Source organism: Monodelphis domestica, chromosome 3 (assembly GCF_027887165.1).
Source record: "Monodelphis domestica isolate mMonDom1 chromosome 3, mMonDom1.pri, whole genome shotgun sequence".
Classification (NCBI taxonomy): Eukaryota; Metazoa; Chordata; class Mammalia; order Didelphimorphia; family Didelphidae; genus Monodelphis; species Monodelphis domestica.
Window position 1 is genome coordinate 45,954,677 of NC_077229.1, and position 25,768 is coordinate 45,980,444.

The 25,768-nt window shown below is 50.3% G+C and overlaps 1 protein-coding gene across 9 annotated transcripts in view; it reads left to right on the forward strand.

The window, feature by feature from the left end:
• The window catches only part of SETD1B (SET domain containing 1B, histone lysine methyltransferase), a 44,659-nt gene extending 18,891 nt beyond the window's left edge, over positions 1-25,768 (forward strand). For 2 of the 9 annotated variants that reach the window (XM_056821803.1, XM_056821797.1), the window contains exons 7-20: positions 3,524-4,321; positions 5,443-5,487; positions 5,734-5,781; positions 5,896-6,069; positions 6,334-6,421; positions 6,511-6,782; positions 7,512-7,632; positions 9,066-9,536; positions 10,246-11,670; positions 12,538-12,704; positions 12,905-13,036; positions 21,344-21,463; positions 21,572-21,709; positions 22,350-25,768. In XM_056821803.1, the coding sequence (XP_056677781.1) occupies positions 3,524-4,321; positions 5,443-5,487; positions 5,734-5,781; positions 5,896-6,069; positions 6,334-6,421; positions 6,511-6,782; positions 7,512-7,632; positions 9,066-9,536; positions 10,246-11,670; positions 12,538-12,704; positions 12,905-13,036; positions 21,344-21,463; positions 21,572-21,709; positions 22,350-22,523 (4,173 nt within the window). In that variant the 3' untranslated portion in view covers positions 22,524-25,768. The remainder of the gene's footprint in view (positions 1-3,523; positions 4,322-5,442; positions 5,488-5,733; positions 5,782-5,895; positions 6,070-6,333; positions 6,422-6,510; positions 6,783-7,511; positions 7,633-9,065; positions 9,537-10,245; positions 11,671-12,537; positions 12,705-12,904; positions 13,037-21,343; positions 21,464-21,571; positions 21,710-22,349) is intronic. The other 7 variants (XM_056821799.1, XM_056821798.1, XM_056821802.1 and 4 more) reach the window with 7 other exon arrangements.

Genomic DNA, 25,768 nt, shown 5'->3' on the forward strand with positions numbered 1-25,768 from the left:
AACAGGATTTTCTCTCTGCTCCCTGCCTGCTTTCTACCAGGTGCCCCTGTTCCAAGATCTAATTAAAAGACTGCACCTGAGCCTCCTGTGTGTTTGGAAGCCTCCCCTGTGCCTTTACTGTCCTGGCAAAGTGGAGGGCTGGGGACCCCGAGCTTTGGCCCCTAGCTCCTGTGACTTAGAAGACCCGGTGTGTGTGTCTGACTGGGGTCAAAGGGCTCAAGCCCAGGGAGTGTCTATGGAAGCCCCGAGGAAGGAGCTCACAGCTGTGCCCACGTCTCTGCTCAAATCATTTTTGAGCCCCAAGGACTTCCAGGCTGAAAACAGTAAGGAAGCTTCGGCAGGGCTGTCTCAGATCAGCTGAGGCCCGGGAGGGAGTCTGGGAGTCCAGGAGCCTGAGTGGGGAGAGGAGGAGCCCCCCCCCCAAGAAAGAGGCCTCCACTTTGGAGAGGCAGGCTGTCGAGGGTCTGGGATCCAGGGAATACTCTCAGCAGCCTCAGCCACTCTGTGTGCTTCTGTTCTGGGTCTGTGCGTGTGCGCGTGTGTGTGTGAAATGTATTTACTCACACACCTTCCCACTCTCCCAAGCACAGTTCTCAGCTACAAATGAAGGATTTAAATAACCCAGCAGATTTCCACCCCCTTCCTGACGTGCTTCCCAAGGGCGGGAGCTGTGAGTCAGGGGGAGGGCCTCCAGGTCTAATGGAGTGAACAGTTGGGGCACAGGCCCAGCTGTATGGAAGGAGCGAGGCATCCCTCGGCCCCCTGAGCCCCGGTTTTATCCAGAAAGCCACTGAGTGGGTAGGAAGAGAGGGCCGGCCGCACCTAAACTCTTCATTTCAACTCTGAGGCATCACGGTGTAGGGGAGACCTACAGGCAGGAAGACCTTAGTTCAGATCCAAACTCAGAGCCTTCCTTAGCTTTGGGACTCCAGGGTGAAGAATTTAACCTCTCAGCCTCAGTTTCATCATCTGTACAATGGGGAGAATAATAGCACCTTCCTCACATGGTCGTTTTGAGGCTCAAATGAGATGTTTATGTTTTAACAATGACAGTAATGTTGCTAACGATAATAACAAACCTGCTAAACCATAGCGAGTTGCTGAGGGGCACCAAGAGGGAATTTCCTTAGGGAACGCCAGCCTTTTAGTGAGAGGGGAGCTCCGTAATTCAGTCGTGTCCAACTCTTAGTGACCCCTTCTGGGGATTCTGGAATACTTTACTATTTCCTTCTCCAGCTCATTTGTCAGATGAGGAAGCTGAGGCCGCCAGGCCACGCCATTTTTACGCTGCCTTATGTATGCTGCAATGTACAGTCTGGAATTGACAAGAAGGCCAGTCCAAGCCCAATGGAATGAGCTTTAGAACCAGAGGGGCCTGCTTGTCTCTTCTCTCTTGGCTGTCTCTGACTCCCTGTCTGTCTCTCTGTGTCCCTCCCTCTCTGGCTCTAACTCTCTCTCCTTCTGTATACCTTTCTCCTTCTCTCTCTCTCCCTCTTCCTCTGTCTCCCTCCCTCTCTAACTCTCTGTCCTTCTGTGTATCTGTCTTTTCTCTCTCTCCCTCTTTCTGTCCTTGTCTCTTTCTCTCTCTGTCTTTGACTCTCCCTCTCTCTCTCCTTCTATCTCTTCTGTCTCTCTCCTTCCTTTCTCTGACTCTGTGTCTGCTTCTCTTTCTCTCACTCTTGCTCTCGATCTGTCTCTGTCTCTGTCTCTCAACTCTCTCCCCCTCTCTCCTTCTGTGTATCTCTGGCTCTTTTCTCTCTTCTCTCCCTCTTTAGCTCTCTCACTCTCACTCTCACTCTCACTCTCCCAACTCTTTCTTAGTATCAATTCCAAGACAAAAGAGTAGCAAAGGCTAGGCAGTTGAGATTAAAAGACTTGCCCAGGGTCACACAGCTAGCAATAAACCTCTCTTTTCCATGTTAGTGTCTGTGGGCAAGTCATTTCCCTCCCTAGCCTTTAGTCCCCTCACCTGTAAAATGAGGGGGTTGGGCAGGGAGCCCTCTTAAGGCCTGTCTAGGTCTAAATCTCTGGTCCTGTAAGAAAATCCCCAGGCTGGACCAGAAGGGAAAAGGCTGGGATTCCCTTGGCTGGTGGGCTCGTCTTGCCAGCTGGAGCTGTGTACCTGGTAGTCAGCTAAGTCGATTCCTTAGGCCTGCGTTTCTGCTTGCTTTAGTGCGAGGCCCGACAGATTTAGAGCCAGCTCTCCCATTTACAAGGCAGACGATTTTTCTTTAGCTTTCCAGGAAAGAATGTTTTTTTTTTTTCCAAGTCTGTTGGTATGGTGATGGGGTGGCTGCTTCTGGCCTCCTGTCCAGGGAGCCTGGCAGAGGGCAGAGGAGGAGCTGAGCCCATCTGCCCAGGGCATTTTGTCAGATCGGCTCCAGAGCTGGAAAGGGCCAACTTCTTGGCATTTTTATAGATAGAGAAACAGACCTGGGAAAGTGTCTCTAGGCTAGAAGGTCAAAAATGATGGGCAGAATTTGAACTCGGGTTCTTTAACTTCAGATCCAGTGAAGTCTTCCCTGGGGCCTCCCGGTGAGCTGACTCACTGCTGAAGGATGAAGTGGAGCATTAGGGGTGCCCAAGGAGCTCCCCTTCCCCTTTACTCTCTCCTTTGCCGCAGGTCCCTACAGCTGTCTGTACTGAAGGCTGCCATCTGGCGGTCACACAAGCTTCATTATTCATTTAACTTATTCTTGCTCCGCAGCCAAAAAGGACCTTTGAGGGAGGTCATCTAGTCCAACCCCCTGATTTGACAGATGACGAAAGGGTCCAATGATTTGCTCAAATTTTCATTTGAACTCAGGTCTTTTGTTCCTTGGCTTCAGTTTCTTCCTCTCTCAAATGAGGGAATGGACAACCTAAATAACTTCTTTTACGTCCCAGCTACAGGGCAACCAGTGGCAGAGTGGATGGAGGGCTGGGCCTAGAGACAGGAAGACTTGAGTTCAAATCCAGCTGCAAGCTGTGTGACCTTGGGCAAGTCACTTAACCCTGTTTGCCTCAGTTTCTTCCTTGCTAAAATGAGAGGATTGACCAGAATGATGTCTCTGGCCCCAGCTGCCTGGGAATCTCTGGCTCCAAAGCCATCATTCTGTCTCTCACATTATATGGTGATTTGGGTAGCTGGGGGTTACCCTGAAAGAATGCTTCTTGAGCACCTAGACAGATTCACCTTCTGTAGGTCTACCACAGCTCCCAACATGTGGGAGGTTGTAGCGAGAGCCTCGAAATGGAGATATATTTTTAATAATCCTCACCTTCCCTCTTAGAAGCAACACTGTATTGGTTCTAAAGCAGAAGGACTAATCAGTGGGGGTTAAGTGGCTTGTCCAAAGTCACACAGTAACTGGCTGGGGCCAGATTTGAACCCAGGACCTCTGACTCTAAATCTACCCAGCCACCAAGCTGCCCTCACCTAGAGACATCCTAATACCTCCTTGGCAGCCCTGTACAGGGCTTGGGGGATGAGGGAGGGACCTCGGGCTCTTTGTGGACCACCATCTTGTCTTCTTTCTCATAGGGTCAGCAGTCCTCAGGAGAGGACATGGAGATCTCAGATGATGAGCTGCCCTCTGCACCCATCACCAGTGCCGACTGCCCCAAGCCCATTGTGGTGAACTCATCGGTCACCACGCCGGCAGTGCTGGCAACATCCATCCCTCTGCCACCCCCCGGCTTCCCACCGCCACTGCCACCTCCGCCACCACCTCCTCCCCAGCCTGGTTTCCCCATGCCGCCCCCTCTGCCCCCACCGCCCCCACCACCCCCGCCCCCCACCCACCCGGCAGTAACAGTGCCACCCCCACCCCTGCCAGCACCCCCACCCCCTCCAGGGGTGCCCCCACCCCACATCCTGCCCCCACTGCCCCCCTTTCCTCCGGGCATGTTTCCCATGATGCAGGTGGACATGATGAATGTGCTGGGTGGCCAGTGGGCCGGGATGCCCATGTCCTTCCAGATGCAGACACAGATGCTTAGCCGGATGATGCAGGGTCAGGGGGTGTGCCAATACCCACCGTTCATGGGGAGCGGCATGCAGTTTGTGAACTTGCCCCCTTACCGGCCCTTCTCCATGGGAGGGGCAGTGGGGCGGGGCCAGCAGTGGCCCCCGCTGCCCAAATTTGACCCATCGGTGCCACCTCCGGGCTATATGCCCAAGAAGGAAGACCCACACAAGGCCACTGTAGACGGCGTCCTGCTGGTGATTGTCAAGGAGCTGAAGGCCATCATGAAGCGGGACCTGAACCGCAAGATGGTGGAGGTGGTAGCCTTCAGGGCCTTCGATGAATGGTGGGACAAGAAGGAGCGGATGGCCAAGGTAAGGGGACTTGGCTGGGTCAAGGGGGCACAGGGAGGAGGGGAGGAAGAGTAGAAATAGGAGATAAGAAAGGGCCCTTCCCTGCCCTCCCAGGGCTCTGGGGCTGGTAAGGGAATTCAACTGATCCATCTCAGTTCAGTAACAGCCATCTTCTCATTGGTTTGTCACAGATGGCTCAGTTCAGTCGTTTTTCACTCATGTCCAACTCTCCACGACCCCGTTTGGGATTTTCTTGGCAGAGATATCGAAATGATGAACCATTTCCTTCTACGGCTCACTTTGCAGATGAGGAAACTGAGGCAAACAGGGTTAAATGACTTGCTCAGGGACCTCTAGCTGGCTGAGGTCAGATTTGAACTCAGGAAAATGGGACTTTCTGACTCTAGGCCTGGTACTCTATCCACTGCGCCACCTGGCTGCTCAGAGAAAAGAAAACCAAGGGTCAACCAGGAGATCAGTGGGCCAATAAGTATTAAACTGGGATTCATCTCCAGACCTCTGATAGAGAACGCTGCCTCAGGGCTGCTTTTCTGATGATCAAATGGGGTTTTTCCCCTCCCATCTCCAGGCCTGGCTCTTTACCTACTGAGCCACCTGGCTGCCCCTGATCAATTGAATTTAGCAAACACTTAATAAATCCCTCTCATATGCTAAACACTATGCTAGGTGCTGAGTGTACGAAGAAACAAACATTAGATAGTCCTTGTCCTCCAGCTGCCATTATTCTATCTGACAAGTAATGATTGAGGGCAGTCCAGGCCAAGTTTTAGAATGGAGGGACCTGACAGCAAGCGAGGTTGCATAGTGAGTACCCTCAGGAAAACCCAAGTCTGACTGTTCCCTCAACCACCTTCTAGTAATATAAGCCGGGGTGCAAGTCACTGATCCTCAGTTTCTTCGTCTGTAAAATGGGGCTAATAGGAGCACAGGATTGCTGTGTATTTAAGCACTCTATAATCCTGAAAGTGCTTCTCTAAGTACTTCTTGTTGTTATTATTAATGTTAATATTCAGATACCAGAAAGGGGGTTCACATAGGATGTGGGACTAATAGGACCCAGTGGTGGGGGTTGATGCTGAGACCATATTGAGTGATCCCCAATCCAACTCCCCCCTCCCCAGGGGATCCACCTCTCTCTCCCGGGTATCCATAGAGGAACGGCTGAGGTAAGCGGATATGGGGGTCACCTCACTCTGCCCCTGGGCACCCCTTGTTGGTGACTCCTCTTGCATAGGAAGGGCAAGGGGTAAAGAGCTCATGAGATACTAGACCTAGGGCTTGAAGGAACCTCGGGTCTTCTAGCCTGAACCCCTCATTTTATAGGTACGGGGGCTGAATGCCAGTAAGACCAGAGCTATAGGTCTGGAAGAGACCTCAGAATCTTCTAGTCCAACCCTCTTTCATTTTTACAGATGGCCCCAGAGAAGGGAAGTGAATTACCCAAGGTCACACAGCAGGTAGTAAGTGTCACGGGGAAGATTTGGCCCCAGATCCCCAGGTTCCAGAGCCAGGGCATTTCCCACTGTGCTACATGAGTCTGCAGCCATCACTCTCCTGGTCTCTCTGCCCTGTAGGCATCACTGACCCCAGTGAAATCGGGCGAGCATAAAGATGAAGAGAGGCCAAAGCCCAAAGACCGCCTCACATCCTGCCTGCTGGAGAACTGGAGCAAGGGTGAAGGGCTGGGCTACGAGGGCATGGCACTGAGCATTGGCCTCCGTGGGGCCATCCGGCTGCCCTCTTTTAAGGTAAGAACCTCTGTTCCTTGGGCCTCGTTGGGAGCAAGGCAGATGAATGGGCTGTGGGGTATTGGAGGCCAATGGTAGGAGGCAGGAGGCCCCATCCCTCCATATCTGTAACAGGGAAGCTGACTTTCTTTCTGAGCCTAGGAGCTCCATGATCCACTCTGAGTACAAGAACAGGGTCATGTCTTCCTGGTTCAGAGACCCTGGAGTGGGAGGGAGAGACACGTTTCCTCCTCCCTCTGTGCCAATCAGCACTTATGCTTGCAGGTTAAGAGGAAGGAACCACCCGACCCAGCCTCCACTGGAGACCAGAAGAGGTTGCGGCCCTCCACCTCAGTGGATGAAGAAGATGAAGGTTGGTTACTTTCCCTCAAGGAGCCAATCCCCTTCCTTCCTGCCTAAACCAAGCCTTTCCCTGATCCCTGTCCTCTCACCTTCCCCCAGAGTCAGAAAGGGACAGAGACATGTCTGATATCCCCTCAGACCTCTCCAAGAAGGACCCGGATGGTGTCAGCATCCGGAGGCGGCCGGCCCGGCCCCTGGAGCTGGATAGCGAGGGGGAGGAAGAGGATGACAAGGAGGAGTCATCTTCCTCCTCTTCTTCGTCGTCTTCATCATCCTCATCGTCGTCTTCATCACTGTCATCATCGTCATCATCATCCTCAGAGAAGGAAGAAGATGAAGAAGACAGGCTAGCCAAGACCTCATCCGACAAGGTGTGGGGTCAGTCAGGAGGGGCGCTGGGGGCTCCAAAAGGGGCCTGGCTAAGTGCTTCTAATCAAACGGGCAAAAAGCCCAGAACTGGTTCCTGCCCTCAAAGACACATTCTAACTGGGGGGAGACAGCATGCAAATAGGCATGTGGCTCTGCAGAATAGGTGGAAGGGAGCAGGTAGGGGGTGCCACGCCTGGAGTCCAGAGGTCCTGGGTTCCAATCTGGCCTCAGACACTTCCTAGCTGTGTGACCCTGGGCAGGCTACTTAACCCCAATTGCCCAGCCCTTACCCTCTCTTCTGCTTTAGAATGGATATTTAGCATTGAGTCTACGACATAAGGTAAGAGTTACAAAAAAAGGAAGATGTCATTGGCCAATGAGTGGAGGACTGATTGGAGTAAGGAGAGGATTTGAGATGGGGATCCCGACCAGAAAGCCCTAGTCTTAGTCCAGACTGACTCTGTGGCCCTGGGTTGACAATATGGAGTGCTCGAGAAAAGAATGGAGGGCGCCACCTAGTACGAGAGGCTGTTAGCAGTTTGGGTGGAAAGGGAGGAAGGTTGAAGGGAAAAGATAATGGTTCCCGTTTTGGGTCCAAGATGCCCACATGATGCTCAGGTTGAATGCCATCCAAGAGAAAGCTGGAGATATGTGACCAGTTCATCAGAGAGCCCAGAATGCCGCTGTTAGATACTGACCCCCTTCCATGCTTCCTCCCCATCCCCACTCAGGAAGAAGAAGAGGAGGATGTCGATGAGGAAGAGGAGGAGGACGAAGAGGACGATGAAGAAGATGAAGAAGAAACAGCTGAGGTGGAGATGAGTGAGAAGGAAGGCCTGAACTCTGACGAAGGTAAATGTCTCGTCTTTTTCTGGCAGATCTGAACAAGGAAAACTGCTGGGTCCTTTGGCCCACCAAGTTGCCCTTGCTCTTGACTGGGATCAGCCCCGATCAACCTAGCTGTGCCCATCAGGACTTTGGGCTTGACCACTTAAAAAAAAAAGGTTAAATTTTATTTATCGAGGAGGCAGTGTAGTTCCATGGATAAAGGTGTCCGCCTTGGATCCAGGAAAACCTGGTTTGAAATCCTGCCTCTGGCACATAGTGGCTATGTGACCTTACTCAAGTCACTTGAATTCCTCATCTTCTGGGCAATTCTTTCAAATGATAAATTGCTAACAAAGTGCCAGCCTCTATTGGTAAAGGGAGTTTCTTCTTTCAGGAGTTTCTTTATTAAAATGAAATCACAGGGGACAATTAAGGACTCAGAGGATAGAGAGCCAGGCCTAGAGACAGAAAAGAGGTCCTGAGCTCAAATCTGGCCTCAGACATTTCCCAATGGGCAAGTCACTTAACCCCCCCTTGCGCTGCCACCCTCTCTAGTAACAACCACCAAGAAAATGAGAGCTGAGGTTAGGGCAATTTGTTTAGCGAACAGGCATCTCTTGGCTATGTGCTATGTGCTAAGAGCTCAGAGCTGGGGAATCAAAGGAAAGCAAAAACAATCCCTGTCTCCAAGAGCTTCCATTCCAATGGCTGAGAAAGTGGAAGCGATGAGCACAGCCACAGAGTGTCACATTCACACCCCCGACTTGTTTGGCCAGCCCCCAGTCTGATGGGCATCTATCTAGCTATCTACTTGGTTTCCATTTATTTTTCTACCAGGAAAAAAAAATGCTACAATGAGTGTTTTGATGTGGTCAGGACCTTCTTTGGGTCTTTGATCTCCGTGGGTTATGGGATCTCCAGGTTAGAGGGGAAGGACATGTGGGTCTCTGGGTCTGAGTGATGGGATCTCTGGGTTAGAAGGGACAGACGTGTGGATCTCTGGGTCTGTAGGTCATGGGATCTCTGGGTTAGAGCGGAAGGACGTGTGGGTCTCTGGGTCTGAGTGATGGGATCTCTGGGTTAGAAGGGACAGACGTGTGGATCTCTGGGTCTGTAGGTCATGGGATCTCTGGGTTAGAGCGGAAGGACGTGTGGGTCTCTGGGTCTGAGTGATGGGATCTCTGGGTTAGAAGGGACAGATGTGTGGATCTCTGGGTCTGTAGGTCATGGGATCTCTGGGTTAGAGGGGAAGGACGTGTGGGTCTCTGGGTCTGAGTGATGGGATCTCTGGGTTAGAAGGGACAGATGTGTGGATCTCTGGGTCTGTAGGTCATGGGATCTCTGGGTTAGAGGGGAAGGACGTGTGAGTTTCTGGGTCTGAGTCATGGGATCTCCAGGTTAGAGGGGATGGATGTGTGGGTCTCCCACTCACACGACCCTACTTGTCCCCCTCCCAGAGGATGTTCGGAGCATGGCCTCATCCAAGGTAGAGCCAGCATCTTCTGAAGAGAGTGAGGATTCTTCAGACTATGAGTCCACTTCAGAGTCTGAGGAAGAGGAGGAAGAAGAGGAAGAGGAGGAAGAGGAGGAAGAAGAGGAGGCCGTGGCGGCTGCGGAGGCCGAGTCAGAGGAGGTAATGGAGGAAGCACCAGCTGGGGAAGGCCAAGACCTGCCAGGAGCCGAAATTGCAATGGAGGCTGGAACCATCGTCAAGGAGGAGGAAGAGGAGATGATTACCATCTTGGAGCTGACACCAGTGATGGATGAGCCTGGGTCAACAGGCTTGAGGGCAGAGGAGACGGTTGGAAGTGGGGATGCCCCTGAACAGCCTGGTCTCAAGCAGGTGGACATGATGCTGGAAGAGCTGCCTACACCTGGGCCACCAGAGCCACAGAGACACTTGACCCCATCACCTGTGGATGCTTCAGGTACATCCAGTGGCGCTGCTTGCCTTGGTCTTTTCCCTTCTTAGGTCCTGAGATGGCCTGAGGAGACCTCCTGCCCAGCCTCCCTCTTCTCTTCCCTTTCTATATTCTACTTATGGTGCTGGCCCTAGATTAATGACAGCCTTCATGTCCCTGACCCTATCTCTCACTCTTAGAGGCCATCTGATATGTGTAAGAGGGAAATCTGTCTTCAAATCCGTCTGAGTCAATGTTTGATCTTCCCTTAATCTGAGCCTCAATTGCCTCATCAGTGAAATGGGAATAGTAATATTGGCACTACCTACCCCACAAAGATGTCAAAATCACTTTAGAGACATCAAAATGCTTTTGAAATGGGGCAGCTAGGGGGCTTAGTGGATAGAGAGCCAGACCTGGAGATAGGAGTTCAAAATGGGGTTCAAAATAGATAGGGTTCAAACCCAGCCTCAGACAACTCCTAGCTGTGTGACCCTGGACAAGTCATTTAACCCTCACTGTCTAGCCCTTACTGCTCTTCTGCCTTGGAACTAATACACCATATTGATTCTGAAATGGAAAGTAAGAGTTGAAAAGAAAATGCTGTTGAAATGTGAGCTCTCATCTCTCTCTCTCTCTCCCTGTCTCTGTCTCTGTCTCTCCTTCTCTCTGTCTCTCTCTCTCCCCCTCCCCCTTCCTCTTCCTCTTCCTCTTCCTTCCCTCCTTTTGCTTATAGGGGAAGAGACGGAGTTGGAGTCCTCGGAGGTCCTCAAGGAGATGTCTTTTCTGTCACGACCGCCAAGCCCACCTGGCCTCCCCCCAGAGGCCACACCTCAACAGGGCAGCTTCCTTCGGGAGGTCGAGGTGGAGGGCCGGCCCCACACCATAGGCCCCAAGGTGGTCCTTCCTCTGGAGCCAGAGTCCCTTAGGCTTCAGCCTCTGTTCCCTGCCAGGCCCTCCCAGCCACTGCCTCTCCTAGAAGAGCCCCTACCTGAAGAACTCCCCCCTCGAACACCAGGCCGGGACCCTCTGGCCAAGTCCCAGAGCACAGAGACTGTGCCTGCCACACCAGGCAGTGAAACCCCCCTCACTGCCAGCAGCCTGGCCCTCAGCTCCCCCCAGGTCCCCAGCAGTCCCTTCTCTTATCCGTCTCAGTCTCCTGGACTCAGTGGCGGTGGCATCCCTCGGACGCCTGGGCGAGACTTTAGCTTCACACCCACCTTTCCCGAGCCCATGGGGCCCTTACCGCTGTCTGTATGTTCCCTCCCACCTGGCAAGAAGCTCCCTGGGGACGATCGGCCAGGCCCTGGTGCTCCGACGTCTTCCAGCCCCCTAGAATCCGGTTTCCCCCTACCTGTGTCTTTACCTGTGCCCCTTTCAGTGCCAGTCCCTCTGCCAGTCCCTCTGACTCTCCCTCCAGGTCCATTGCTACCCCGATCCCCCACCTTGCTACCTCTGCCCTTGACCTTGCCCCTGGCTCTGCCTCTGGCCCCTTCCCTACCAACTCCATGCCCTTCTCCCATAAAGAGAAAGCCCGGGAGGCCCAAACGTTCCCCACCAGCCGTGCTCACCCTGGATGTGCCTCCAGGAAGGCTCGCCACCTTGCCTCCTGAGGCAGCAGGCCACAAGCTGCTACTGCTGGCAGGGCAGCCACCCGCCACCGCTGCCTTCCACGGGGCACCAGACCCCCGGGTCGTGACGCTGGACTTCAGGAACGACGGGGGCCTCCCTCCCCCACCCCCGCCCCCACCTCCTCCCCCACCCCCGCCTGATGAGGCCACCAAGCTCCCTTTCAAAGAGCTTGAGAATCAGTGGCTCGAAGAGCCGCCTCCCCCCAGCCTCGGGCTGGAGGAAGAAGTAGACAGTGGTAATGGGGGTGGCTTCAGCAAGCCCAAATTGCCTTGGCGCCGGCCTCCCAAGAAGCGGCATGAAGACATGGTTGTACCCCCTCTGCCCCCACCTTCCCCTGACTTCCCATCACCCCAGCGGCCCCTCTTCCGGCCCCGCTCAGAGTTTGAGGAGATGACCATCCTGTATGACATCTGGAATGGTGGAATCGATGAGGAGGACATCCGCTTCCTTTGTGTCACCTACGACCGGCTCCTGCAACAAGACAATGGCATGGACTGGCTCAATGACACGCTCTGGGTCTACCATCCCTATATCCTCCATCTGCCCTGGGGCTACGAGGAAGGGCCAAAGACAGTCCATAGCTCACTGGGCTCCAGGAAATGTTGGTGGGAAAACAGGGAAGCTTTGGAGTTGAGGGACATAGGTTTGAAGCCTGGCTCAGTCATAGTAGCTTTAAAAAAACAAAACAAAACTGTTCTGTCTTAGTATCAATTCTAAGAGAAGAGTGGTGAGGGCTAGGTGATTGAGGTTAAATGACTTGCCCAGGGTCACACAGCTAGGAAGTGTCTGAGGCCAGATCTGAACCCAAGACCTCTTGTCCCAAGACCTGGCACTCTGTGGAGCCACCTAGTCGCCCCACACTTACAGTTGTTGTTTTTTTAACCCTTATTTTCTATCTTATATTCAATACTATGTATCCCTTCCAAGGCCGAAGAGTAAACAATTCAGGTTAAGTGACTTGCCCAGGGTCTCATAGCTAGGCTGTGTCTGATTTCAGATTTGAACCCAGGACCTCTTCTCTTGAGGCTTGGTGCTCTTATCTGTGGAGCCACCTAGCTGCCCTGCACTTCATAGCTTTTATTAAGTTACTTCTGGCACCTCAAGGTTCCTCGCCTATAAGATGAGGTGTGCAGCCCTGGTGCCTTATTGTTTCCATTCCAGCTCCTTGTTCCTGAGTCGCACAGTCTCCCAACAATCTTATCTGCTGTCCCATTGAGCTGGGTCAAGTCTATGACTTGTTAGGAATTCAGCAGTCTCTTAGTGTTAAGTATCGGGTGGTTGTTGAGCCAGGGACAGGTGTATGTGGGTCTGGTGCAGGGTGCGGCTGGGGGGGGCCTTTAGGCTTTCGGCGTTGTTCTCTGTCGTATTCTTGTGTCTGGCCTTGACCTATCCCCACCCACCAGCTTCTCTACTCCCAAGAAGAAAAAGCGAGAGGACGGCATTCGGGAGCATGTAACCGGCTGCGCTCGCAGCGAGGGTTACTACAAGATCGACAAGAAAGATAAACTAAAATACCTCAACAATAGTCGCGCCTTTGCCGAGGAACCCCCAGCAGACACCCAGGTGAGTCGGCTCTGCCATGGGCCACCTGTTTGCACCCCTGTTGCCTCCCCACCATTGCCCCTCGTGCTTCATGAAGCTGGAAATCATGAGCCACCTCCTGCCTCCCTACTCATGGTGCAGGCCCATCACTGTCTGCTTCTAGCAGGGTCATCAGAATCTGTTTCTAGTTTGTTTCTTTTCTCTCTTCCCCCAATCTCCAGGGCATGAGCATCCCTGCCCAGCCACATGCCTCCACCCGGGCGGGCTCCGAGCGCCGCTCAGAACAGCGGCGCCTTCTCTCCTCCTTCACAGGAAGTTGTGACAGTGACCTGCTCAAGTTCAACCAGTTAAAGGTAGGAGGCACCAGAACCTCTGTCACCCTTGCCTACTGAGGCAGCTTCATTTTCCTCCTATCACTTGGAAAATCCTGGGGATCTTCATCCCTATTGTGTAAAGAAGAAAGGCTGGTACAGAGCTGATGGAGAACGTGGACTGTGGAATGTCAGAACTGGAAGAGAACTTAGAACATAGAATATCAGACCTGGGGGAGAATGTAGAACATGAATTGTCAGCTGGAAGAGAACTTAGAACATGGACCATCAGATCTGAGAGAATTTAGAATATAGAATGTGAGCTTGAAAAGAGGATATAATGTGGAATGTCAGAGCTGGAGGAGAACTTAGAACATGGACAGTCAAAACTGGAAGAGAATTTAGAACATGAATTGTCAGCTGGAAGAGAACTTAGAACATGGACCATCAGATCTGAGAGAGAATATAGAATATAGAATGTGAGCTGGAAGAGAATATAGAATGTGGAATGTCAGAGCTGGAGGAGAACTTATAGAATATGGAATGCCATTGGAATAGAATTTAGAACATGAACTATAAAAGAACTTAATCTATTCATAGACTGTCAGAACTGAAAGAGAACTTAGAACATAGAATATCAGACCTGGGAGAGAACTTAGAATATGGAATGTCAGAACTGGAAGAACTTAGAACATAGACTGTCAGAGCTGGAAGAGAATAGAGCACGGACTCTCAGAACTGGAAGAGAATTTAAAATGGGATGATCAGGGCTGGGGGATAATTTAGAATATGGAATGGCAAAGCTGGAGAACTTGGAACATAGAAATATCAGAGCTCAAAGGGATCTTAGAACACTGAGTGTCAGCATTTCGAGGGCCCTTAGAACAACACATTGTCAGAACTTGATGAGATGAGACCTCGAAACACAGAAAGACAGAATTGGAAAGTAACTTTCTCTTAGAATATAGATCAGAGCTGGGGAGTGAGTCCTTAAAACTCAAAAGTTGGAAGGAATCTTAGAACTTAGAATGGAAGAGCTTAGAACACAAACTGTGAGAGATGGGAAGGACCATAGTTAAAACCTCTAATTCTAGATAAGGAAATTGGAGCACTAAGTTGTTCTCAGACTCTTTATCCTTCTTGGCTTTAGGGTTAAGAGTAAAGTTCCATGAATGGGAAATAACCTTGGCTCTTATCATGTTACTCAGAAGTTATTGGGGACAAACTTGGAAAAACAAATTAATTAAAATCCCCCTTCTCCCAGCAATAGTGATATTTTTAAAAGATCCCTGACTTTGACTTTCCCTCCCCTGTAGGTATCACAGATATCACTTTCCCTTGCCTCTCTTCCCAAGAGTCCTTCAAAGAATGGTCTAGAATGCCTGTTTTTTCTCTTTACTCTCAGTATTATTTCATAGGTATACTTGTACTGAGTCTTGCACATGCCCAGTCTTCGTGCTGGAAACAGATTCTTTTACTGTCCTCCGAACCAGGTTGCTGTCCATCTTGGGCTTTTCCACATTGGTTCCCCTCTAGCTTGGCATTCCTATGGCTCTGGGCAAAGAACCCTCTCCTGCCGACAGCCCAGTAAATCTTGTTTGTGTCTCTGGTCCAAGAATTCTTGTCTGTACTTTTGACTTTTTGAGCTATGATGCTTGCAAAAATAACCCAGCTGAACTAACCTAAAATTAAGCCAAATCATTTCTAAAACCTGGAGAGGATCCATCATTAGGCCTGGTCCAGCTGCTGTCCAAAACTATTCCCCCTATCCACAAAGGGAAATGTATAGGAAAGAGCCTCTGACAATCTTGGTCTCACCAAATTTTCAAGTTGGAAAGAACCAGAAAAGACAACTAGTCCACCCATGCCTGAACAAGGAGTCCCTCTATAATACCCTTGACCATGAATTATCCAACCTTTGCTTGCAGACTTTCAGTGATGAGGAACTCACTACCCCTAAGACAGCCCATTCCACTTTAGTGTAACCCTGCTATACTTTTCCACCTCCAGCTAGACCCCAACATTTACTCTATCCTTCAGTGCTTTGCCCTGTCCAGTTCTTCGGCCATCCTCTTGCTGGAGGAGAGGAGTCCTATAATCCTCTACTCCACAGGAAGAGGCGCCTTCCCCGTTTCCCTTCTTGTCCTCCACTCAGTGATTTTCTGGAAACCTTGTCTAAGTTTTTTGTGTGCTCGCCCCCTTTGGCAGTCTGATAAAAACTAATTGATATCTTCTCAGAATCACCTTGTCAAATGTATAAAAGACACAGAATTAAAAGAATTCAAATATTATTTGGATTCCTCCCCTCCCAACTCACAGATCTAACCATGGAGCTCTGGGTTAAGAATCTTAGTCTAGAGGCCGCTGGTTTGGCACAACAGATATTGTGCTAGGCCTGGAGTCAGGAAGACCTGAATTCAAATTTGACCCCAGATACTTCCTCGCTGTGTGAACTTGGGCAAGTCACTTAGCTCAATGCCTCGCCTTTGACCTTTTGTCTCATTTTTTCAGAGCCCCAAGCTAGGTGTTGACCTGAGAAGCTCCTTTGGGTCCAACTTCTCCCTCCTTCCCTGCCCTGACTCCTCCAGCCTACTGGTCTGGACTCAATCTGGACTGCCAATAGGGCATCATATATCCCCCTCTCACTTGTGGTATGACCATCTCATTTAAAAAAAATGAGTTTGTTGCTACTTTACCAGAATGTTCGGCTTTCTCTTTGCAACAGTTGCTCTTCACTGGTAGCCGAGGTGTTTCTTAATCCCTGCCTCTAATTCCAGATTGTGTTTTTGTGCCCAATTAAGTGGCTCCTTCATACACCCTCCTGCTTGCCTGGAAGCCCAGTGTCCCCTCTTAAGGGGGCCCATTGCTTTCATTAAGCTTCTAAGCCTCAACTCTCCTTTTCTGCCTACAGCTGTTGCTTTGTCATTTTCTGTTGCTACCCCCTGCCCCGCCGCCCAAAGGACTTTTCCCTCTTATTCTCCACGTCAAGAAGATTTTGTTATCCAATAAACTTGGAGGCCTTCCCCTCACGCTCCCAGGAGCACTCTCTCCTCTTCCCAAGAACCAGGATCTTCTCCTCTCCTTGTAACTTTGAAGGCCGATGGTGATTTCCCCCTCTTTGCTGTCTGAAGTCCTGAGCAGGTCAGCCTTGCTGCTCACATCGACTTCATAGGGCAGGGATTTTAGGAATTTGCCACATCTTTGAGGTTCCTCCCAAACCTACCATACCATCAATGCCCAGAAGATGGACAGTCTTCATGGACAGCATAGGATACAGTCCGATGGGCTCGGCTGCTTGCTCTCTGCGTGACCTTGGGCAAGTCACTCTCATTAGGCCTCAATTTCCTTGTCTATAAAGTGAAAGGGAATGGATTAGGTGGCCTCAGAGGTCATTTCCAGCTCTATAATTAGGATTTTAGGAATACATCAAGTTATTGTGTCATTGTGTCCTGGTAGCTTCCCTCGGCATTTCCTTCAGGGTTAGGAATAACCTAGATTACCTTATCAGCCCACATACAGCTCTGGCTAGCAGATGCAAGGAAATGTTAGCATCCACAAAATTCCCTTTCCTCTCAGAAGAGGAGCATTGCAATGTAGTTTGGCCCAAAGCCAGACAACCTGAGTTCAAGTCCTGCCTCTCTCTTATATGGGCTGTGTGACTCTGGGCAAGTTATTCAGAGTTTCAGGGATTTAGCAACTTCCATCCTCCCTCCCTCCCTCCCTCCCTCCCTCCCTCCCTTCCTTCCTTCCTTCCTTCCTTCCTTCCTTCCTTCCTTCCTTCCTTCCTTCCTTCCTTCCTTCCTTCCTTCCTTCCTTCCTTCCTTCCTTCCTTCCTTCCTTCCTTCCTTCCTTCCTTCCTTCCTTCCTTCCTTCCTCCCTCCCTCCCTCCCTCCCTCCCTCCCTCTCTCCCTTCCTTCCTTCCTTCCTTCCTTCCTTCCTTCCTTCCTTCCTTCCTTCCTCCCTCCCTTCCTTCCTTCCTTCCTCCCTCTCTTCCTTCCTTCCTTCCTCCCTCTCTTCCTTCCTTCCTTCCTTCCTTCCTTCCTTCCTTCCTTCCTTCCTTCCTTCCTTCCTCCCTCCCTCCCTCCTTCCTTCCTTCCTTCCTTCCTTCCTTCCTTCCTTCCTTCCTTCCTTCCTTCCTTCCTCCCTCCCTCCCTCCCTCCCTCCCTCCCTCCCTCCCTCCCTCCCTCCCTCCCTTCCTTCCTTCCTTCTTTCCTTCTTTCCTTCCTTCCTTCCTTCCTTCCTTCCTTCCTTCCTTCCTTCCTTCCTTCCTTCCTTCCTTCCTTCCTTCCTTCCTTCCTTCCTTCCTTCCTTCCTTCCTTCCTTCCTTCCTTCCTTCCTTCCTTCCTTCCTTCCTTCCTTCCTTCCTTCCTTCCTTCCTCCCTCTCTTCCTTCCTTCCGCTAAGCAATGGGAGTTAAGTGACTTGCCACTACCCAGCTGCCTTCTAGGTAACTTTCTAAGGTTAAATATTGAAGAGGAAACACTGATCTGCCTTTGATAGAAGTTTCCTCATCAGATCGCTCCCCATAACAATGAGATCGCAGGTCCTGACCATTTCCCCTTTTCCGAGAAAGAGAGGATTTCCTGCTCAATAAAAGCATCTAGAGGGGCAGCTAGGTAGCACTATGGATAGAGCACCAGCCCTAGGTTCAAATGTGGCCTAGATACTTCCTAGCTATATGACCCCAGGCAAGTTACTTAACCCCCCACTGCTTAACCCTTACCACTTTTCTGTCTTAGAACTGATACTAAGAGGGTAAGGATTTTTTTTTTTTTAGGTGCACGTAGGCTTGTAGGTGGCACTTATCTCTCCCAAAATGCCTCTGCCATTTTTCACCTTCATTATAATATCACCAACCTAGTCCCAGGCATGCTCAGTATGAGCTCTGGAGACCTGGTTCCTTCAGTGGCCTGGCCCCGATCTTCCTGAATTTTCCTATTCCGTCCAACACCTCTTCAGCACCAACAGAGGGAAATCAAAGACCAGAATGAATACAGCCCAGACCCCAAGGAGGAGATTATGCATACACCAGATAGCCAAGGGATACAGTGTCTACTTGAAGATATACTAAGTAAATTCTTTTTAGGGATAGAAACTATAAGTAAGGACAAGAATATACAAAGTAATTTCAAAAAGAAGCAAACCAGAAGAGGGATCTGAAAAGGCCTGGGCAGGGGATGGGGGGATGTTGAGATCTGAAGGAGGCCAGGGGTCCTAAGAGGCCTTTTGGTGGGTGTCAGTTAGCCACATCTGACTCTTTGTGACCCCATCTGGAGTTTTCTTGGCAGAGATACTGGAGCAGTTTGCCATTTCCTTCTCTAGTTCATTTGACAGATAAGGAAACTGAGGCACACTGTTACTTGCTCAAAGTCACTCAACTAGTTTGCCATTTCCTTCTCTTGCTCTTTACAGATGAGGAAACTGAGGCAAACAAAGTTAGTTTTCTTTTTTTTTTAAATCCTTCCACTTTAGAATCCACACGGTGCACTGGTTCTAAGGTAGAAGAGTGGTAAGGACTAGACAATGGAGGTTAAGGGACTTGCCCAGGGTTACACAACTAGGAAGTATCTTGAGGTCAGATTTGAACCTAGGACCTCCAGTTTTTAGTCCTGCTCTTAATCTACTGAGCTACCCAGCTACCCGCAAGGTTAGTTTTCTTGACAGATCCTAGAGTGGTTTGCCATTTTCTTCTCCAGCTCATTAGACAGATGAGGAAACTGAGGCACATAATGTTATGTGACTTTTCCAAAGCCACATAACTAGTTTGCCATTTCTATCTCTAACTCTTTGCAGATGAAGAAACCAAGCAAGCAGGGTGAAGTGACTTGCCCAAGGCCATACATTTTAGACTGGATTTGAACTTGGGTCTTCCTGATTCTCTTTCCCTCTAAAAAATAAGCAATAGGAAATCCTAATAAAAATAGTCTGCAGCCCTCAAGGAGGCTTTGAAAGCAATAGAAAAACCATCCTCAGGGCTGTGCCAACTGCTGCCCAAGCCCTGCAGCCTCTTCCTTGGCTCCTGCTTTCAAAGTCCTGTAACTGTGGGGGCAGGGAGAATGCAGAGTCTCTTCTATAAAGTAGCAGATTAAACTGTATAAAGGAGCTTGGAACCAGGCTTTCCGCATTTCTTTGGCCAGAACCATGGCCGCAGTCGTGTATAGCCTAGTATACCGGGGAGCCCCCAGAGCTGGAGTCAAGGATCTCAGTTTGAACCCTAACTGCTCTCTATTCCCCTGAGTGAATTTGGACAAACCTCTCCTGGATCTCAGTCACTTAGGTGGCCTCAGGTTATTAGAGTCTTATGTGGTCAGGAAGACCTGAGTTCAAATCTTGCCATAGACACTTACTAGCTGTGTGACCCTGAAGGAGTCTTTGTTTGCCCAAGTCCACTGGAGACAGAAATGGCAAACCTTGCAAAGAAAACTCCATAGACAGTAACGGTGTGCCACAGTCCTCAGGGTCACAGAGGCTCAGACGTGTCTGAAGGACTGACGAAGAAACTGCACATTCGAGTGAGAAGAATTAGGGATTGGGAGGCCAAAATCCTAGCTCTGGACTGTTCAACTCTGAACCTCTGTTTCCTCATTTATAAAATGGGCATGGCACTATCAGACTCGGACCTCCTTCCCTCTAAGGGCACTTTGTAAACCTTCACAGCAACAGCAGCAGTAATTCTGTGGCTGTTTAGTCCTTTTCAATTGTGTCTGGCTCTTCATGATGCCACTTGGGATTTTCTTGGCAGAGACACTGGAGTGGTTTGCCAATTTGACAGATGAGGCAACTGAGGCAAGCAGTTAAGTGACTTATCCAGGGTCACACAGCTAAATTGCCACTTCCTTCTCCAGCTCATTTGACAGATGAGGCAACTGAGACAAAGAGTCAAGTGACTTGCCCAGGGTCACACAGCTAAATTGCCACTTCCTTCTCTAGCTCATTTGACAGATGAGGCAACTGAGGCAAAGAGTTAAGTGACTTGCCCAGGGTCACACAGCTAATTTGCCACTTCCTTCTCCAGCTCATTTGACAGATGAGGCAACTGAAGCAAAGAGTTAAGTGACTTGCCCAGGGTCACACAGCTAGTTTGCCATTTTCTTATCTAGCTCATTTTATAGATGACAAAACTGAGGCCAACAGGATTGAGTGACTTGCCCAGGGTCTTATAGCTAGGTTGCCATTTCTTTTTCCAGCTCATTTGACAGATGAGGAAACTGAGGTAAGCAGGGTTAAATGAGTTGTTCAAAGTGTGTCTGAGGCTGGAGTTGAACTCAAGATGAGTCTTCTTGACCCCAGGCTCAAGACTCTATCCCCTATGCCACCTGACTGCCCAATAGCAATAAGGGCATGTGTTTTTTATAGCTCTTTAAGATTTGCAAAATGAGGCAGCTGGGTAGTGCAGTGGATGGAGAGCCAGGGCCAAAGATGGGAGGTCCTGGGTTCAAATCTGGCCTCAGACACTTCCCAGCTGTGTGACCTTGGACAAGTCACTTGACCCCCCATTGCCTAGCCCTTTACCACTCTTCTGCCTTGGAACCAATACACAGTAGTGATTCCAAGATGGAAGGTGAGGGTTTTAATTTTAAAAAAAGAAAAGATTTGCAAAGATCTCATTTAAACCTCCCAATAACCCTGTGATGTAGGTACTCTGCTTATCCATTTTACAAATGAGCTTAAGTGAGTTGCATGCTGGGTACATGCATATCATAGCTTGTAAGTGTTGAGGTTAGATTTGAACTCAGGCCTTTAAACTCTGTTCCATCATGTAAACAAACATTATCTACCAAGTTCCCTCACCAGCTACACCGGAAACACTATCTAAATGTGAGCTACTCTTGCTATGTTCAGTAAATGGTTCTCAGGGGGGCCTTAGTTTACCTACTTGAAAATGGAAGGCATTTCAGGTAACTTGGTGGCTTAGTGTATGAAGAACCAGCCCTGGAGGTGTGGGAAGTCCAGGGTTCGAAACTGGCCTTAGATTTCTCCTAGCTATGTGTCCCTGGACAAGTCACTTGACCCCCACTGCCCAGTCCTTGCCTCTCTTCTACCTTGGAACCAAACTACAGTTTTGGGTCTAAGATGGCAGGCGAGGGTTTAAAAAGAAAAAAAAGAAACTGAAAGGAAAACGTATGTTAAAAATTGTTATTGGGAAAATTTGAAGAAAATAAAAAAGAAGCCTGAAGGTGTTGAGTGTGGCCACCCCTAACTCCCTTCTGGCTCGACTCCCAATACTCGATTTGACGAGCTTGTGCTGTCTGGAGAGACGGTAAGCAGTGGGTCAGCCAGGATTTATTCAGCGCCTGCAAAGACAAAAACGAAGTTCTCCTCCTTATGCTTCTTCTGCTCTTCTGCCCAGTTCCGGAAGAAAAAGCTGAAGTTCTGCAAGAGTCACATCCACGACTGGGGTCTTTTCGCCATGGAGCCCATCGCAGCCGATGAAATGGTCATTGAGTACGTGGGCCAGAACATCCGGCAGGTACGCGCTGCAGCTGCCCGCCCGCCCGCCCGGGGAGGCGTGGCCCTCCTGCCCCCAGGATGGACAAGTCGGGGATTGATGTGCTTGTCTTCTCCTCTCTCCTCCCAGGTCATCGCAGACATGCGGGAGAAACGCTACGAGGATGAGGGTATTGGGAGCAGCTACATGTTTCGGGTGGACCACGACACAATCATTGACGCGACAAAGTGTGGCAACTTTGCCAGGTTTATCAACCACAGCTGTAATGTAAGTGCCCCGGGATCAAAGGCTGTCCCTAATGGTGGGGTCCCTCCCTAGGCAAACTGGGGAGGACCTTTGGGTCCCTTCAGGCAGTCTAAGGCATCCCCCCCCCCCACCCTTATTTTAGGTTTTTTTTTTAACCAATTACAAATTTCCACCCAAGTTTTTCCCAAGTTCTGTAATCGAATTTATCCCCCTCTCGGTGCTGGCAATTGATTCCATCTGGGTTATGCATATCATCACACCCCTTATTTTAGGGAATGCCAACTGTAAACCTCAAAATTCCTTAGATTTATAAATGTTGGAATTTTCACCAATATTCAATTTTCTAAGAGAAATTAGAATACAACGCAGAAGCTCTGGCCTGGAGGGGGTATTTTATTTTTCTAAACCCTCCCCTTCCGTCTTCAAATCAATAATGTGTATTGGTTCTAAGGCAGAAGAGTGGTAAGGGCTAGGCAATGGGGGTCAAGTGACTTGCCCAGGGTCACACAGCTAGGAAGTGTCTTGAGGCCAGGACATCCTGTCTATCCATTGACCCACCTAGCTGTCCCTGCCCCGTGCCTCTTGCCAAAGCCCCTAGAAAAGGTTGTAGAGAGTCCCTTTGGGGCTCCCTTTTGCTCACTGGGCCTCTCCATCCCTCCAGCCAAACTGCTATGCCAAGGTCATCACCGTGGAGTCCCAGAAGAAGATCGTCATCTACTCCAAGCAGCATATCAGTGTCAATGAAGAGATCACCTATGATTATAAATTCCCCATCGAGGACGTCAAGATCCCCTGTCTGTGCGGCTCCGAAAACTGCCGGGGGACTCTGAACTAGGATGCCAGGGAGCTGGGTGTGCTTTGCCAAAAAAAACAGAAAAAGAAAGGGAAAAAGGAAGAATCCCAGCAGTCCAGCCCGGCCAGTGGGTTGCTTCGGGCACAGGCTCACACACGCCCAGCTCTCCCCAACCACCCTCAGGTGCTGTCCCTCTCCCCAGGCCCAGCTTTGGGTCACCCCAACACTACCCTCCCTCTGGAATCCTCCCTCTACCTCCTCCCCTGCTCCTTCCTCCTACTTGTGGGAAAAGACCCTCCCTCCCTCCTCCCTTCCTCCCTCTGTTTTTTTAATTATTTTTAATGAATTTTTTAAAAGTCACACAGACATATCCCCTCTCATACAGTTGCTGCTACATTTTTTCCTCCTCCTCAAAAACAAGGACAAAAAGGACATTTTTACCATTCAAATGTGAAGCCAGAGATGGAGGGAGAAAGACCGTGCTTTTCGAAAGAGATTAGGGAACAGAGTTTGGAGGAGGAGGAGGAGGAGGAGAAAGAACAGGGATCTAGGGGAGGCTTGGGCGCCCCGGCCCTGCCTATTGGCTCTCTGCTCCTTGGGGTGTTTTAGGAACCCTCCCTTCTCTCCCCAGCCCCGCTCTCTGAGACCCTCCCCTCTGCCCTAACCTCAGCCTTGGGACGATGCCGGAGGAGGGAGCAAGGGCCATGGGTCTTCTCCATAACACTATCCCTCTGGGCGTCATTCACTCAAGGGTTGGCTGGGAGGCACTTGGGAAGAAGGGATTCTCTGGAAGGGGAAGGGCCTTGCTGCCTTGCCTCCTCCGGCCCCTGGACGCTCTGTGCCCTAGTCTTGGGGAGCAGGGAAATACTGAAAACCAACGGTTAGCCTCCTGCCCCAACCCCCGCCCCCCTCCCCCCACGTTTTACCTGCCCGTCCCCCCCTCCCCCAGCTCCTCTGTATGTTGGGATGGCCTCCTGTGCCCGCTCGCTCTTGCCCTCCCTCCCCAGGTCTGAACTGGGGACTTCCAAGCTGTTCATACCAGGTGGGGAAACTGGCCTGCTTGGCTTATTCGCTTACTCTTTTTCTTGATCTGTCTTCCTTCCCTGCTGCCGGGGAGCTGGGCAGGTGCTATGACTACGTTGAGAAGTGGGACAGAAGTGGGCGTGGGGGAGCCTGGCTTCTTGGGGTTCACCTTCTCAGACCCTGTTCCTTGCCCTTGCCTCCCCCACCCCCACCCGTACCCCATGGCCAGCCCCTGGGAGCCAGCAGGGGGCACGCCTGGATCTCTAAAATGTTTACTTTCTCATTCAGATGCCAGCAAGAAGGGGGTAAGACAGAGTGGTCAGGGCGAGGAAGGGGACCTTCCAAAGGAAACCAACCCTCCAGCCCAGCCACTGACCTGCCCCTTGACCGCCAGCAGCCAAGGCAGGGCCCTTTTGGTGCTGTGAAGTTTACTCCCCAAGAACCCAGGGAAGGGCACTGGGCAGGGACCCTCTATGGACGGGAGCCCTCCCTAGTGCTCAGCTCATCCGGGCTGGCTCCTTCTCTGGGAGACGTGGTGGAAACCCAGGGGAGAAGAGGCCCGAGGGCTGCTCCCCAACGCTGATGTGCTTCCTACCTTCTCCCCTTTCCCCCGAAGCTCTTCTTCCTTTCTCTGCCATTACGGGTTGTCTTTTTTGATGGGTGTTTCCTCTTTCAGAAGACACCCCCCCAAACTTTCATCTGCTCTCTGCTGGGATCCCTGGGCCCAGGGACCCCATTGGGCTTCCCTCACCTCACCTCTGTCCATCCGTCCGTCCGTCCGTCCGTCCATCTGTCCTACTTACCGCCAGCCCGTCTACTTCCCTGTCTCTATCCAGGATCCCCAGGGTGGGCCAGGGAGGGACGGGAGCCCATCTGGAAGATATTTATATTGAGAGAAAAACAATGCAAAGTTTCATTTTCTCCAGTGAGGAAGGAAAAAGAAACGGATTTTTAACGTTGGACGGAAGTCTCGAGTAGCTTTCAGCAGGCGTGTCCCCATCCCCTCACCTCCCACCTTTTCAGGATTCATTTCACTGCTTTTTTGCGTACAGAACAAGAAGGACATAAAGGACACCCGACAAAAAAGCCACAAGCATTTTGAAGTTCAAAATCGACGCATCATCTGTACATAGGCCGCTGGGATGACCTTCTCTTGGGAACATTGTTTCTTGTAGAAACACGTGGGAAATTTTTTTTTTTGAGGATTTCTTTGTACTTAGGGGGGAAAAGCCCCGATAAACCCAACAACAGTGAGCTTGTAAATACTTTAGGAGAAAAGGAACTTATTCTAATTTGGACTCGTTTTTAGCAAGATGACAGCTTTCCCTCCGAGCCGCCCGCTGACGCCCCAGCTCACGCGAGGAGCCGCTAGCATCTCTCTCTCAGCTTGTGTCAAGCTTCTTACTATGTAAATTCTGTACAAAAGAACTTGGGTTTGGTTTTGTTTGGGGCTTTGGGTTTGGTTTTGTTTGGACTTTTTTTTGTTCTTTTTGTGTGTGTGCTCTGACTGCGTGTGTGCGCGTGTGCGAGAGTGAGTGTGTGTCCAATTAGACAAAATTAGCAGCATCCAAATGGAGGGAAAACGCAGGCCAGCCTTTGTTAGGCCTTTCCTTTCTGTTTTGGGTTCAGGCCTTGTCTGCCAACTTAAACGTGCAAGAGAGGAAAAAAAAAGAATATATATATTTATTTCACAGAAGGAAGACTTGTACAGTGTATGGAAAAGGGCCTATTTAAGCAAGTTCTGGATTTCCCTACCCCCACCCTTCCCTTAAGAGATGGTTCTCTCCCAAACTTCAGATTGGGGCAAGCTCAAAGGGAGGGGGGGAGGCAGAAGATGGCGTGGATGAGACCCTTCCCCGAATCGCTCCCTCTCCTCTCCCTTCAAGTGTGGCCCCTCCTTCAGAGAAGGCCAGGGAGATGGTTTGCAGTAACAAAGAAAATACAGTCGTCTTTGGGGTTGATTTGATTTGACAAAACTCTTTGCTTTGAAGATTCCTGCCTCTGGGTTTTGTTTTTTGTTTCTTTCGGTTTTCTCCGCCTCCCCCCCTAAAACAAAAAGCAATTAAATTTCTGGGCCATTCATTCTGTGCATCTAGACCCCGTCCTCTGTACGTCGTCACCTGTTTTTGAAGAGAAATGTTTCTGTTGTGGGTGCATCTTGCTGTAAATATTTGTTCATATTTTTGTGAATTCAATACTATGTACCATTGTATTATAGTAACTTTTATAAAGCAAACCATAAATATACTGACTTTTCTTACAGA